Consider the following 12916-nt stretch of genomic DNA (forward strand, 5'->3'; position numbering starts at 1 on the left):
TTAAAGTATTTTGGGGGTATATTTAGGGTTTAAATTACAAAAATGGGGCTTTTTTTTTTTTTTTTTTTAACCATGTCCAGAATTCGCAGTTTTTCCAAATTCGCGGGTGGTCTTGGAACATAACCCCCGTGAACTTGGGGGACTACTGTATTATGAAATGTGTATTAGCAAAGCACCATAAATCAGGGCTCTCCTGTATAAACATGTTTTTTTTGACATGATGGCCATCTTCCACCGAGGTAGTGACCCAAAAAAGAAACACTTTCACCATCATTTATGCTGTAACTGTCTTGCCAGAGGCATGCAGAGAGGACAGTTTAGATGTCCCTCTAAACAGCAAATATCCCAAACCCCTCCTTTAGTGCAGACACTGTACTTCTCACTTCCATACATACAATTTTTTTTCTTAACACTGGTCACGTGCCACTAAAGCAGGGTGACCCGAAGAAGGGGTTACTAGACTTCTGCTTCTGGGATTCTAGTTGCCTCTTACAGCATGCATGGCTTACAGAGGAAGGATTCTTCTCCATGGAGTACTTTACACGTTTTTCAACATGCTGGCCATCTCCCCTATAATATATATATTATAAATATGTACATGTTTAACTCTGAGTCACCCTGCTGTGACAGGAGATGGCTATCTAATAAAAAAAAATTACATACACATGTATATTGTATACGTATATATTATACACTATTTTATTTATTTCAGGTACAATATTGTGTATAATCACCATTACTTGTGCCCAACAAGTTTCAGAACTTTGTAACTATCCTAATCAGTTTCATTATGAAATTTCAACAATTATGCATGTTATATGGCAAAACACGCTAATAGATTTTATAGTGTAAATTTCAGGAAATATACGTGTCGCCCGATTATATAGAGAAAGAGGGCAGGAGGAGGTAAGATAAGGTACTGCATACAACATTTACTTATTTTTGTTTCTCAGCTGCCATCTCACGATGCTGTGCGGACTATCGACTGCTTTAGGAAGGTCAACCTGTAGGGAGAAAAAATGGGTGTGTCAAATATACATACAATGGTCAGCAGAATTACTGCTAGTGCCAGACCCAGTCCTGGTGAACTCCTGCAATTTTTTTTTTTTTTAGTTATGAATCTTGTGCATTATTGGAAATCTGTGTAAACAGTTTATAAGTAGTTGACCACCACTTAATGACCTAGATGGAGTAAAGTGTGATGTTATTGTTATTTTCAGCAGAGAAGGGCAACAGGAGGTTCAGTCATAAAACAATGATTGAGGCTTTGTGAAAAGTACTCATTGAACCAACAGATAATTGATCCCACTAGAAATGAAAATACCCTGGACTTGATATTCACAAACAACAAGGAACTAATCAGAGATATAAGAGTTACAAAAACAATATACAGTGGAACTTCCACTTGCGAGTGCACCCACGTGCGAGTTTTTCCAAATATGAGCAGTCGATCGGTCAATTTTTTGCTTCCATATACGAGTGAAATTTCCATATGCAAGCGGGCCTCAAAGGAGGTTCTTTGACGCTGGTGAGGGGCTCTTGCTCTTGATTTAGGGAATTGGATCTCGTTTGTTTATTGGGCAATCTTATTGAAATGTGGGCAATGTATGATGGAAAGACGCTTCTTAACATACACCAAAATTGAAAGAAATCGGACCATAAATAATGGAGTTCACTTCTCAGCAATTAGTCACCCCTTAGCGGTATTTTTGAATGGTTTTTATGGTCATTCTTTTTTTTTTTGGTCTCATTTGATAGAATGGAAGATATATTACAGAAATAGATATTATTTTGGATGGTTTCATGACAAGGAGTACCTTTATTATTATAATAAAAAAGAAGCGCTAAACCACAAGGGCTATACAGCGCTGCAGGGCAGGGAAGGAAGCAAGGGTATCGGGTGGCAAAAGGAAAAGGGATGATTAGTAGGTTACAGAGAACAGTGGGGCAGTGGATAGTGCGGGGGTAGAGGGCAGCAAGAGATTGAAGTAGAAAGGGCTGAGGGGAGTGTGAAAGGTATCGCCATCAGTTTGTGGAGTAAATAAGTCGTTGTTAAAAAGTCAATGAGAGAGTCCGGATTAAAGGAGGGTCCATCAGCAAGAAGGGAAGGTAAAGAGAGAGCAGCAAAGCGGAGACGACGTTGGAGGTAAATTCTGCGTGCTCGTTGATAGAGTGGGCAATCTAACAGAATGTGGCTAACCGATACTGGAACCTGACAATTCTCACAAACAGAAACAGGGCGCCTCTCCATGAGATACCCATGAGTAAGAAGAGTGTGGCCAATGCGAAGACAGGAGAGAGTCGTCTCCCAACCTCGACACTGATGACAAGAGGACGGTCAGTAACCTAAACTCAGTTTAAAAGAACGAAATTTGTTATTGAGCAGATCAGACCAGCGTTGTTGCCAACGAGTGTGAAGGTGGGTAGCTATTACAGCAAAATAGTCCGTGAATGGAACACCTCGATATGAAACTGGTAGGTCATGTACTGCTGACCGAGCAGCAGTGTCTGCCTGTTCATTGCCATGTACATCAACATGACCAGGGACCCAACAAAAAACTATCTTTATGCTTGGTAGAGATACGGCGTAATCAAAGTTGGATACGAAGAACTAGGGGTGAGGTGTATCAAATTTTTGTATAGGCTGTAAAGCACTAACGGAGTCTGAAACAACCACAAATGATGACACGGGCATAGATGCAATACGGATAAGTGCTGCAAGAATGGCATACAATTCAGCAGTAAAAATGCTAGCCGAGGATAGTAAATGCCCTCACACGACACTGTCCGGAAACACTGCTGCAAATCCAACGCCGTCAGAAGACTTAGAGCCATCTGTGTACACTGCAATGACATGAGAATGAGAGCGGAAGTGGTCACGAAAGAGAGCGGGAGGATACAGTAGGCAGTTGGGCTTTTGTGCAAGAGTGAGAAAGAACAGACTCGTACAGCTGGAACTTCCTAGGGGGGCAGGGAAAAGCAAGATGCTACATGAACATAGAAAGGTGGTAACTGAAGGGAATGTGAATGTAGGTGAAGAGAAAAGGGATGGAGCAAACGGGCGACGAACAAATAAAGAATGTCTACTGATATCTGTGACTATTCAATATATGGAAGGACTGCGGAGATCATGAGAGCGAATATAGTAGCGAAGGCAAAGGGCATCACGGCGATTGGACAAGGATGGAATATTCGCTTCTGCATAGAGGCTCTCAACAGGGAAAGAGCGAAAAGCACCAAGGCATAAGTGTAATCCCTGGTGATGAATGGGATTAAGGCTAGAGAGAGTAGCAGGAGAGGTTGCTGAATAGATCTGGTCATCATAATCGAGTTTCGATAAAATGAAGGCTGAATGTAGGCGGAGGAAAGTTCGACGATCAGCTCCCCATGAAAGATGAGCAAGGGTTTTAAGAAGGTTCAGCCAGCTGACACGTTCCCTTCAGAGAGGTAATGCGAGGTTTCCAGGATAACTTACGGTCAAAGAGAAGGCCTAGAAACCTGACCGTATCACGTTCAGGGATACACGAGCCATAGAGGTACAAAGGATGATCGGAGAGGTGGCCCAATTGGAAACACAGTCGACCGCATACTGGAAAGAAACTGCAATGCGGTGATAGCGCCTGCACAAGTAATAGCAAAGTCATCAACATAAGAGTGATGACCAAATATTGGATGGAAGAGGAGGGGCCAAATCATTTATAGCAAGGAGAAAAAGCGTTGTGCTCAGAACAGCCCTGGGGTACACTTTCAGCTTGGAGGAAGTCCGGGGAGAGCATATTATTAACTCGAACACGGAAATGTCTGTCAGTTAAGAAGTTCTTAAGGAAGGATGGTAGATTGCCTCGGAGGCTAAGGAGTGGGCTAGGGCCAAAATATTATACCTCCAAGTTGTGTCATATGCCTTCTCAAGGTCAAAAAATATGGCAATAACTGAGTGGTTGTTTGAGAAGGCATTACGAACATACGTATCCAAGCGTAGTAAGGGGTCTATGGTAGAACGACCCTTACGAAAGCCATATTGACGAGTGGAGAGACTGTCGTGTGTCTCTAAATACCACATTAAATGTTAATTTACCAGACTTTCCATCACTTTACAAACTGCACTGGTGAGAGCAATGGGACGATAGTGGGAGGCAACATGTCCCGTAGTACCCGGTTTGCGGAAAGGGAGAACAATGGCAGATTTCCACAGCTGGGAAAGAACTCCTTGTGACCAAATAAGATTGAAGAGGTGTAAGAGGGCTGCAAGGGCTGACTGATGTAAATGTTGCAACATCCGAATATGAATGTCGTCTGGCCCAGCTGCCGATCGGCAAGCCGAGTGTGTCGCCTCCAGTTCCTGAAGTGTTAAAGGCACATTATAATATTCTTCATTGATGGAAGAAAAGTCTAAGGGCACTAACTCTCTGGCAGACTTTGAGGAAAGAAATGAGGGGCATAGATGGAGCCCCTGAGAAATACGGACCAGATGATTGCCAATTTCAATGGCAACGTCAAGAGGGTTTGCTATATCAACAACGGCGACCCGCAGAACGGAAGCCAGGTCAGGAGAGTATTTACCACTCAGTTTCTGTACCTTTTTCCAGACTGCACTCGTAGAAGAAGCAGAGGTGATGGTGGAAACAATCTCGCCAGCAAGTGTGTTTAGCGTCACGGATGACATGGCGAGTGACCGCACGCTTCTGCTTAAAATCAAGAAGTCTCTCAGTGGTTCTACTGTACCGGTACCTGCTCCACGCAGCGCGTTTCAAACATACTGCACGAGCACAAGCAGGAGACCACCAAGGCAAGCACTTCCGAGAACGCCTGCCCAAGGTTTGGGGTATAGAATGAAAAGCTGCGGTTAAAACTGAGGATGAGAAGAGGTGTAAAAAGCTCATCAATGGAGGACGAAGAAGGAACCTCACTAAAAGCCGTTAGTTGCGAGTAAAGGTCCCAATTTGCTCGATCAAATTGCCAGCGTGGGCTACGAAGAGGTGGTGAATATGAAGGGGAAGTAAGAATGATTAGAAAATGACCGCTGTCATGCAAGTCCGGGAGAACAGACAAGGTGAAGTCTAGTGCAGTGGAAGAAGAGCAGACCAAAAGATCAATGCAAGAGAGAGTACGAGTATGAGGATCAAAATGGGTATTCAAAACACGGAGGGGGCGAGAAGCGAGAAATGCTTCCAACTGAATGCCACGGGAATCACAGTGAGGACCCCCTAGAGGAAATGATGGGCATTAAAATCGCCAAGTAACATAAGTGGTGGTGGTGGTGGTGGTGGTAAGGATGAAAAAAGAAAGGCAACATCTGGGATAGATAATGCCTGAGAAGGAGAGAGATACAAAGAACAGATTGTATACCACTTATGCAAGTGGATATGGGCTGCAGTGTAATGCAGTGAAGTATGAACAAAGAGCTGAAGGTAAGGAATATCAGTGCATAGGAGAAGGGCACTTTCATTAAAGGTCCCATCAGAAAAAGGATCTGAAGAATACAATAAATTATAGCCCGAGATGGGATAGATAACAGCGGAGTGTAATTTTAGTTCTTGTAAGCAAACACCAACGGGAAAACCGGGAGAGCAACATCTGAAGCTCACCCCTATTACCCCTGAGGCCGTGAATATTCCACTGTAAATAGGCCAGGATTGGCAACGATAAAGGTACCAGAAATCTGCAGGTAAGGGTACTTATGGACTAGAGGGGTTAGAAAAGTCCACATGGCGGCAGCGGGAAACGTTCAAGTAGCAAAGGAACGGAGCGCTGTGAAGAAAGGAGTTGCGCATATGCAGGAAAGAGAAAGAACAGGAGGTGGATCAGTGTCCATTGATGGTTTAGTCTCCAATATATTCAGAGATAGCGTCAAGCATTTCGGAAGTCAAAGACGTTGTATGGGAGACAATAATGGAGGTAGGAGGAGGAGGAGGTTGAGTAAAGATTGGAACAGCAATGGACTGTACCAAAGTAGGGGGGGATGAAAGAGTGAAGGGCACTGGAGAAGTGTGGGAAGAGACAGAAGAGGAAGAAACAAGGAAGGGGGCAGAAGAGGAAGAAACTTGGGAGGGGACAGGGGAGGAAGGTACCGTATGAGGAGGAGAGTGAACCTCCACACTCATTACAGAACTAGGGAGAGATGAAGAACCAGGTAGAGACTGGAAAGGTAAAATGTGGAGGGAGAAGAAGGAAAGGAGGGGTTAAAGGGGATTTGAGAAATGGGGATGTTTTGGACTTCCGAGAAGTAGAGGGGCGATTGGGAGGTGTTGTTGCACGAGGTCCTGTCAATACCAGGGCTTGTGAGGGAGAACACAAAGAAGTGAGAACAGATTGAGGTGTTGAGGAAGGGACTTCTGAGCCCAGGACAACAAAAGAATTAGAGACAGGAGTGACTATGGAAGGGGTAACCACAGAGGAGGCTGCAGAAGATGGGACCTCAGAGGTGGGGGACGTTTAGAAACATGAGAATAAGAAATACGGGGAAGTCTCTCTCGGAGGCGTAGATGAGGAACTGCCATAGCATAAGGGAGACCTTCTGCCTCTTTGAGGCATTTAAGTAGACCTGGCAATGGCAAGAGTAAGAAGGGTGAACCTCAAGACAATTAAGGCAAGAGGGAGGTCGACTACAAGATATATTAGAATGGTCATCGGCATCACAGACTGGGCATTTGGCTATAGATCTGCAATATTTTGCTGGGTGACCAAATCGCCAGCAATTTCTACACTGTTGTGGTGTAGGGATCACCTTTCGAATGTGTAAACGATGTCCTGCTACATAAACAGAAGATGGTAGTTCACGGCAGTTGAAAGTTAATCGAGCTACATTGCAAGGGTATCGTCTCTGCCCGTGGGCAGGAAGGACATAAGTGTCTACTTTGAGGATTGGGAGGTCCTGGAGTTCCAGCCGTTCAAGAATGTCTTCGCCACATGTCTTGAAATTCTGTTGGACACTGGTATGGGGTAGAATGTCAGTGCCACTACAAGAATTGAGGGAATGATGTTTTTCAAATAGTATCGACATGGGAGAGAAGAGAAAGGTCACGAGCCTGGTTAGCATTCTGGACAGTAATGATGCGTGTACCATTCTTGAGAGCATGAAGGGATATATCTCTACCAATATGGCGTAGGAGCGCCTTGCCAATACAGTGGACCCCCGCCTTACGATATTAATCCATTCCCGAGAGCTCAATGTATGCCGAAATTATCGTTAGCCGAATTAATTTTCCCCATAAGAAATAATGGAAATCAAATTAATCCGTTCCTGACACCCCAAAGCATGAAAAAAATTTTTTTTTTACCGCATGAAATATTAATTTTAATACACACAAACTGAAGATGGCATGCACAATTACTACTCTACTAAGAATAGAATACATGACACTTACCTTTATTGAAGATCTGGTGATGAATGATGGGAGTGTGTGGAAGTTATTGTTTAGAAAGGGGAATCCCCCTTCCATTAGGACTTGAGGTAGCAAGTTCTTTTCCGGGGTTACTTCCCTTCTTTTAATACCACTAGGACCAGCTTGAGTCTCACTGGACCTCTGTCGCACAACAAATCTGTCCATAGAGCTCTGTACCTCCCGTTACTTTAAGACTTTCCTAAAATGGGCCGTAACACTGTCATTGTACAGGTTGCCAACACAGCTTGCAGTAGCCGTGTCAGGGTGATTTTCATCCGTAAAGGTTTGCAGTTCAACCCACTTTGCACACATTTCCTTAATCTCTTTTTTCAATTCCATACTAATTTTCGCCCTTTTTACCACAGGGATGGCAGTTACAAGCACTAAAAACAATGGGATAATGTGAAATGTATCGAATGTATGCATAGATGCGACCGCATTGGCTGGCTTGTAAACACTGGCGCTGAGGCCACACGTGGGACGTGTCCCAGACGAATCACATAAGGCGAGTTTATCGTGAGGCGAGGCAAAATTTTTGCTTTCAAATGATTCGTATGGCAGATTCAACGTAACACGGTGCGTTCGTAAGGTGGGGGTTCACTGTACTATGGTCGGAAAGATAGGCAGTAGAGGAAGTTGGTCATAAAGTAAAGAATTTAATCCACTGTGCATTCCGAACCAGTGTGTGGAAAGGGAGTGCGTGATGTGTCGTTTTTTTCTGAGGAGGGCAAGAAGGAAGCGAAGAAGGACCATCAGGTAATTGTCGTAGGCGTTTAGGAGTGGGACTGGAGTCGGTCCGACGTGGGAGAGGCTGGCGATTCGAAAATTGCCACACCGCAGAGGGAGAGGCCGGAAGCATAGTTAAAGGAGAGCAGAGGTTGGACAAATCAAAGGAGTCAGTCGAAACCCGGTACCTGAAACAGGTGATGAAACAGCACCAGCAAGAGGTACAGGGGCATTAGAGAAGTGTCTGAAGAGAGGTCAAAAAACGAGGCGGGGTCAGAACAAGATGTGGTAACAGTAAGGGGCCCAGGGGTAGCAGGGTCATGGAGTGGGTCTTCCATGATTATGTTACTTCTTTCTTTTTGAGAGAGAGAGAGAAAGAGAGAAAGAGAAAGAAAGAGAAAGAAAAAGAGAGAGAAAGAGAGAGAGAGAGAGAGAGAGAGAGAGAGAGAGAGAGAGAGAGAGAGAGAGAGAGAGAGAGAGAGAGAGAGAGAGAGAGAAAGAGAAAGAGAAAAAGAAAAAGAGAAAAAGAGAAAGAGAAAAAGAGAGAGAGAAAAAGAGAAAGAGAAAAAGAGAAAGAGAAAAAGAGAAAGAGAAAAAGAGAAAGAGAAAAAGAGAAAGAGAGAAAGAGAAAAAGAGAGAAAGAGAAAAAGAGAGAGAGAAAAAGAGAAAGAGAAAAAGAGAAAGAAAGAGAGAGAGAGAAAGAGAGAAAAAGAGAGAGAGAGAGAGAGAAAGAGAGAGAGAGAGAGAAAGAGGCAGGAGGAGGAGGTGCATTTCCTTCTTAAATCGCTTGACCAAGAAAAGGCTGTGGGCCCAGACAAGTTGAGCCCAAGATTGCTGAGAAGATGTGCAGACCAGCTAGCAGCACCTCTAACTCGCATCTTTCAGCACTGTCTAGTACAGTGTAAATGGCACTCTCTATGGAAAGAGGCAAATGTAGTCCCTGTTCACAAAAAGAAGAGCAGAGCAGAAATCAGCAACTACAGACCAGTGTCACTCCTGTCAATCACTGGTAAGATCCTTGAGACAATAATCTCAAGACAAATGACAGAGTTTTTTGACTATTACTCACTACTTTGTGATCGTCAATATGGCTTCAGGAAAGGTTACTCTGCTGCTGCTCTGTTGTTAAACCTCTCCACTAAGTGGCACCAATCACTGGATGAATCCAAAGTCAGCTGTGTGGTAGCACTGGACATTGCTAGCGCTTTCGACCGGGTGTGGCACCAGGGCCTCTTAGCAAAACTTCAAGCACTGGGAATTGCAGGCTCTACGCTATGTCTCCTCAGTGATTACCTTCATGGTAGATCTCTAAGTGTAGTTCTCAATGGAACGGAATCAGCAAGACATCCTATTGGGGCAAGTGTTCCACAAGGAAGCGTGCTGGGACCATTGTTATGGAATGTCTACTTCAATGACCTTCATCTCATCCCAGAATCACATGCATATGCAGAAGACTGCACACTGACATTCACTTATCCAAGAGAAGAAATGCCAGCTGCTCTAAGCTACATCAATCACCAGCTGAGAGCTATATCAGCTTGGGGAAATAGATGGCAAGTAACATTTGCACCTGAGAAAACGCAAATGATGATCGTCTCTAGGCACCATGATGGTAATGCTGGTGCAGTAGTAAGGATGAATGGGAGGGTGTTGGCACCTGGAGAAGAAAGTGATATCCTTGGGGTGAAATTTGACTCCAAACCATGAAGAACCATGTTGTAAATCTTGCAAACAAAGCAGCCAGGAAGCTTACAGCGCTTCGCCGTATCTCGCATCTACTTGACAGTAGGGGTTGCAAGATTCTGTATGAGGCACAAGTACGCTCGCACCTTGAGTATGCTCCACTTTCTTGGTTTGCCTGCCCCCCCCCCCCCCCCATCTGTGACTGCTTGACAGAGTAGAGAACAGAGCAAGACGTCTCATCTCTCGCCTGGACCCATCCTGGATAGATCTGTCATTTCAGCAGAGCCTTCAACATAGGAGGGATGTGGGTGGCCTTACTGTTATGTACAAGGCCAATATTGTCAAAGTACCACACTTGGATCCACTTTGAGGACAGCGTGAAACAAGCTTTTATGCCACAAGAAGGGCAGAAAGCAGCAACTTCACTCTGGCTGTACCCTTCTCCAGAACATCACTCCATCTGAGATCCTATATACCCAGGATGACTTGAGTATGGAACACATTCGTACAGCATAATGTCAACGAGATAAAGTCAGATGATCAAATGAAAATGCTGGCCCACAGATGACTCCAATTTCATCCTGTTCCCTACTTGTATGTCTCATAACAATAAAAATGCCTTCAAATGAGCTGATGTAGGTAACAGCTCTTAGCTTGCCAATAAAGTTAGGAATCCTTAACCTGTAAATAGCTTGTCAATAAAGCTAGGGATCCTTAACCTTGTCAAACCCTGGGTAAAAAAAAAAAAAAAAAAAAAAAAAAAAAAAAAAAAAAAAAAAAAAAGAGAAAAAGAGAAAGAAAAAGAGAAAGAGAAAGAAAAAGAGAAAGAAAAAGAGAAAAAGAGAAAAAAAGAAAGAAAAAAAGAAAAAGAGAAAAAGAAAGAAAGAGAAAGAAAAAAAGAAAAAGAGAAAGAAAAAGAAAGAAAAAGAGAAAGAAAAAGAGAAAGAGAAAGAAAAAGAAAGAAAAAGAGAAAGAAAAAGAGAAAGAAAAAAAGAAAAAAAGAAAAAGAGAAAGAAAAAAAGAAAAAAAGAAAAAGAGAAAGAAAAAGAGAAAGAAAAAAAGAAAAAGAGAAAGAAAAAGAGAAAAAGAGAAAGAAAAAGAGAGAAAGAAAAAGAGAAAGAGAGAAAGAAAAAGAGAAAGAAAAAGAGAAAGAAAAAAAGAAAAAGAGAAAGAAAAAGAGAAAAAGAAAGAAAAAGAGAGAAAGAAAAAGAGAAAGAGAAAGAAAAAGAGAAAGAAAAAGAGAAAGAAAGAGAAAAAAAGAAAGAAAAAAAGAAAAAGAGAAAAAGAAAGAAAGAAAGAGAAAGAAAAAAAGAAAAAGAAAAAAAGAAAAAGAGAAAGAAAAAGAAAGAAAAAGAGAAAGAAAAAGAAAGAAAAAGAGAAAGAAAAAAAGAAAAAAAGAAAAAAAGAAAAAGAGAAAGAAAAAAAGAAAAAGAGAAAGAAAAAAAGAAAAAAAGAAAAAGAGAAAGAAAAAGAGAAAAAGAGAAAGAAAAAGAGAGAAAGAAAAAGAGAAAGAGAGAGAAAGAAAAAGAGAAAGAAAAAGAGAGAAAGAAAAAAAGAAAAAGAGAAAGAAAAAGAGAAAAAGAAAGAAAAAGAGAGAAAAAGAAAGAAAAAGAGAGAAAAAGATAAAAAGAAAAAGAGAAAGAAAGAGAGAAAAAGAAAAAGATAAAAAGAGAAAGAAAAAGAGAAAAAGAAAAAGAGAAAAAGAAAAAGAGAAAGAAAAAAAGAAAAAGAAAGAAAAAGAGAAAGAAAAAAAGAAAGAAAAAGAAAGAAAAAGAGAGAAAGAAAAAGAAAAAGAAAGAAAAAAAGAAAAAAGAAAAAGAGAAAGAAAAAGAGAAAGAAAAAAAGAAAAAGAGAAAGAAAAAGAGAGAAAGAAAAAGAGAGAAAGAAAAAGAGAGAAAGAAAAAGAGAAAGAAAAAGAGAGAAAGAAAAAGAGAGAAAGAAAAAGAGAAAGAAAAAGAGAGACAGAAAAAGAGAAAGAAAAAGAGAAAGAAAAAGAGAAAGAAAGAAAAAGAGAAAGAAAAAGAGAAAAAGAGAAAGAAAAAGAAAAAGAGAAAGAAAAAAAAGAGAAAGAAAAAAAAGAGAAAGAAAAAGAGAAAGAAGATAAAGAAAAAGATAAAGAAAAAGAGAAAGAGAAAGAAAGAGAGAAAGAAAGAGAAAGAAAAAGAGAAAGAAAAAGAGAAAGAGAAAGAAAGAGAGAAAGAAAGAGAAAGAAAAAGAAAAAGAGAAAAAAAAGAAAAAAAGAAAAAGAAAAAGAAAGAGAGAGAAAGAAAAAGAGAGAAAGAAAAAGAGAAAGAAAAAGAGAGAAAGAAAAAGAGAAAGAAAAAGAGAAAGAAAAAGAAAAAGAGAAAGAAAAAGAGAAAGAAAAAGAGAAAGAAAAAGAGAAAGAAAAAGAGAAAGAACAGAAAGAAAAAGAGAAAGAAAAAGAGAAAGAGAGAAAGAAAGAGAGAAAGAGAAAGAAAGAGAAAGAAAGAGAGAAAGAGAAAAAAAAGAAAGAGAAAAAAAGAAAAAGAGAAAGAAAAAGAGAGAAAGAAAAAGAGAAAGAAAGAAAGAAAAAGAAAGAGAGAAAGAAAAAGAGAAAGAAAAAGAGAGAAAGAAAAAGAGAGAAAGAAAGAGAGAAAAAGAGAGAGAAAAAGAGAGAAAGAAAAAGAGAAAGAAAAAGAGAGAAAGAAAAAGAGAGAAAGAAAAAGAGGTTACTCTGCTGCTGATCTGTTGTTAAACCTCTCCACTAAGTGGCACCAGTCACTGGATGAATCCAAAGTCAGCTGTGTGGTAGCACTGGACATTGCTGGCGCTTTCGACCGGGTGTGGCACCAGGGCCTCTTAGCAAAACTTCAAGCACTGGGAATTGCAGGCTCTACGCTATGTCTCCTCAGTGATTACCTTCATGGTAGATCTCTAAGTGTAGTTCTCAATGGAACGGAATCAGCAAGACATCCTATTGGGGCAAGTGTTCCACAAGGAAGCGTGCTGGGACCATTGTTATGGAATGTCTACTTCAATGACCTTCATCTCATCCCAGAATCACATGCATATGCAGAAGACTGCACACTGACATTCACTTATCCAAGAGAAGAAATGCCAGCTGCTCTAAGCTACATCAATCACCAGCTGAGAGCTATATCAGC

The 12916-nt window shown here is 41.3% G+C and overlaps 1 protein-coding gene across 4 annotated transcripts in view; it reads right to left on the reverse strand.

The window, feature by feature from the left end:
* Positions 1 to 279: 279 nt before the first annotated feature.
* LOC128694842 (kinesin-like protein KIF20B) overlaps positions 280 to 12916 on the reverse strand; it is a 276960-nt gene continuing 264323 nt past the window's right edge. For 3 of the 4 annotated variants that reach the window (XM_070094293.1, XM_070094292.1, XM_053785169.2), the window contains exons 34-35: positions 937 to 1004; positions 280 to 570 (exon numbers count right to left, since the gene is read on the reverse strand). In XM_070094293.1, the coding sequence (XP_069950394.1) occupies positions 417 to 570; positions 937 to 1004 (222 nt within the window). In that variant the 3' untranslated portion in view covers positions 280 to 416. Of the gene's footprint in view, positions 571 to 796; positions 1005 to 12916 lie in introns of those variants that run through there. The other variant, XM_053785171.2, reaches the window with a different exon arrangement.

This window comes from Cherax quadricarinatus, chromosome 45, assembly GCF_038502225.1.
Source record: "Cherax quadricarinatus isolate ZL_2023a chromosome 45, ASM3850222v1, whole genome shotgun sequence".
Lineage (NCBI taxonomy): Eukaryota > Metazoa > Arthropoda > Malacostraca > Decapoda > Parastacidae > Cherax > Cherax quadricarinatus.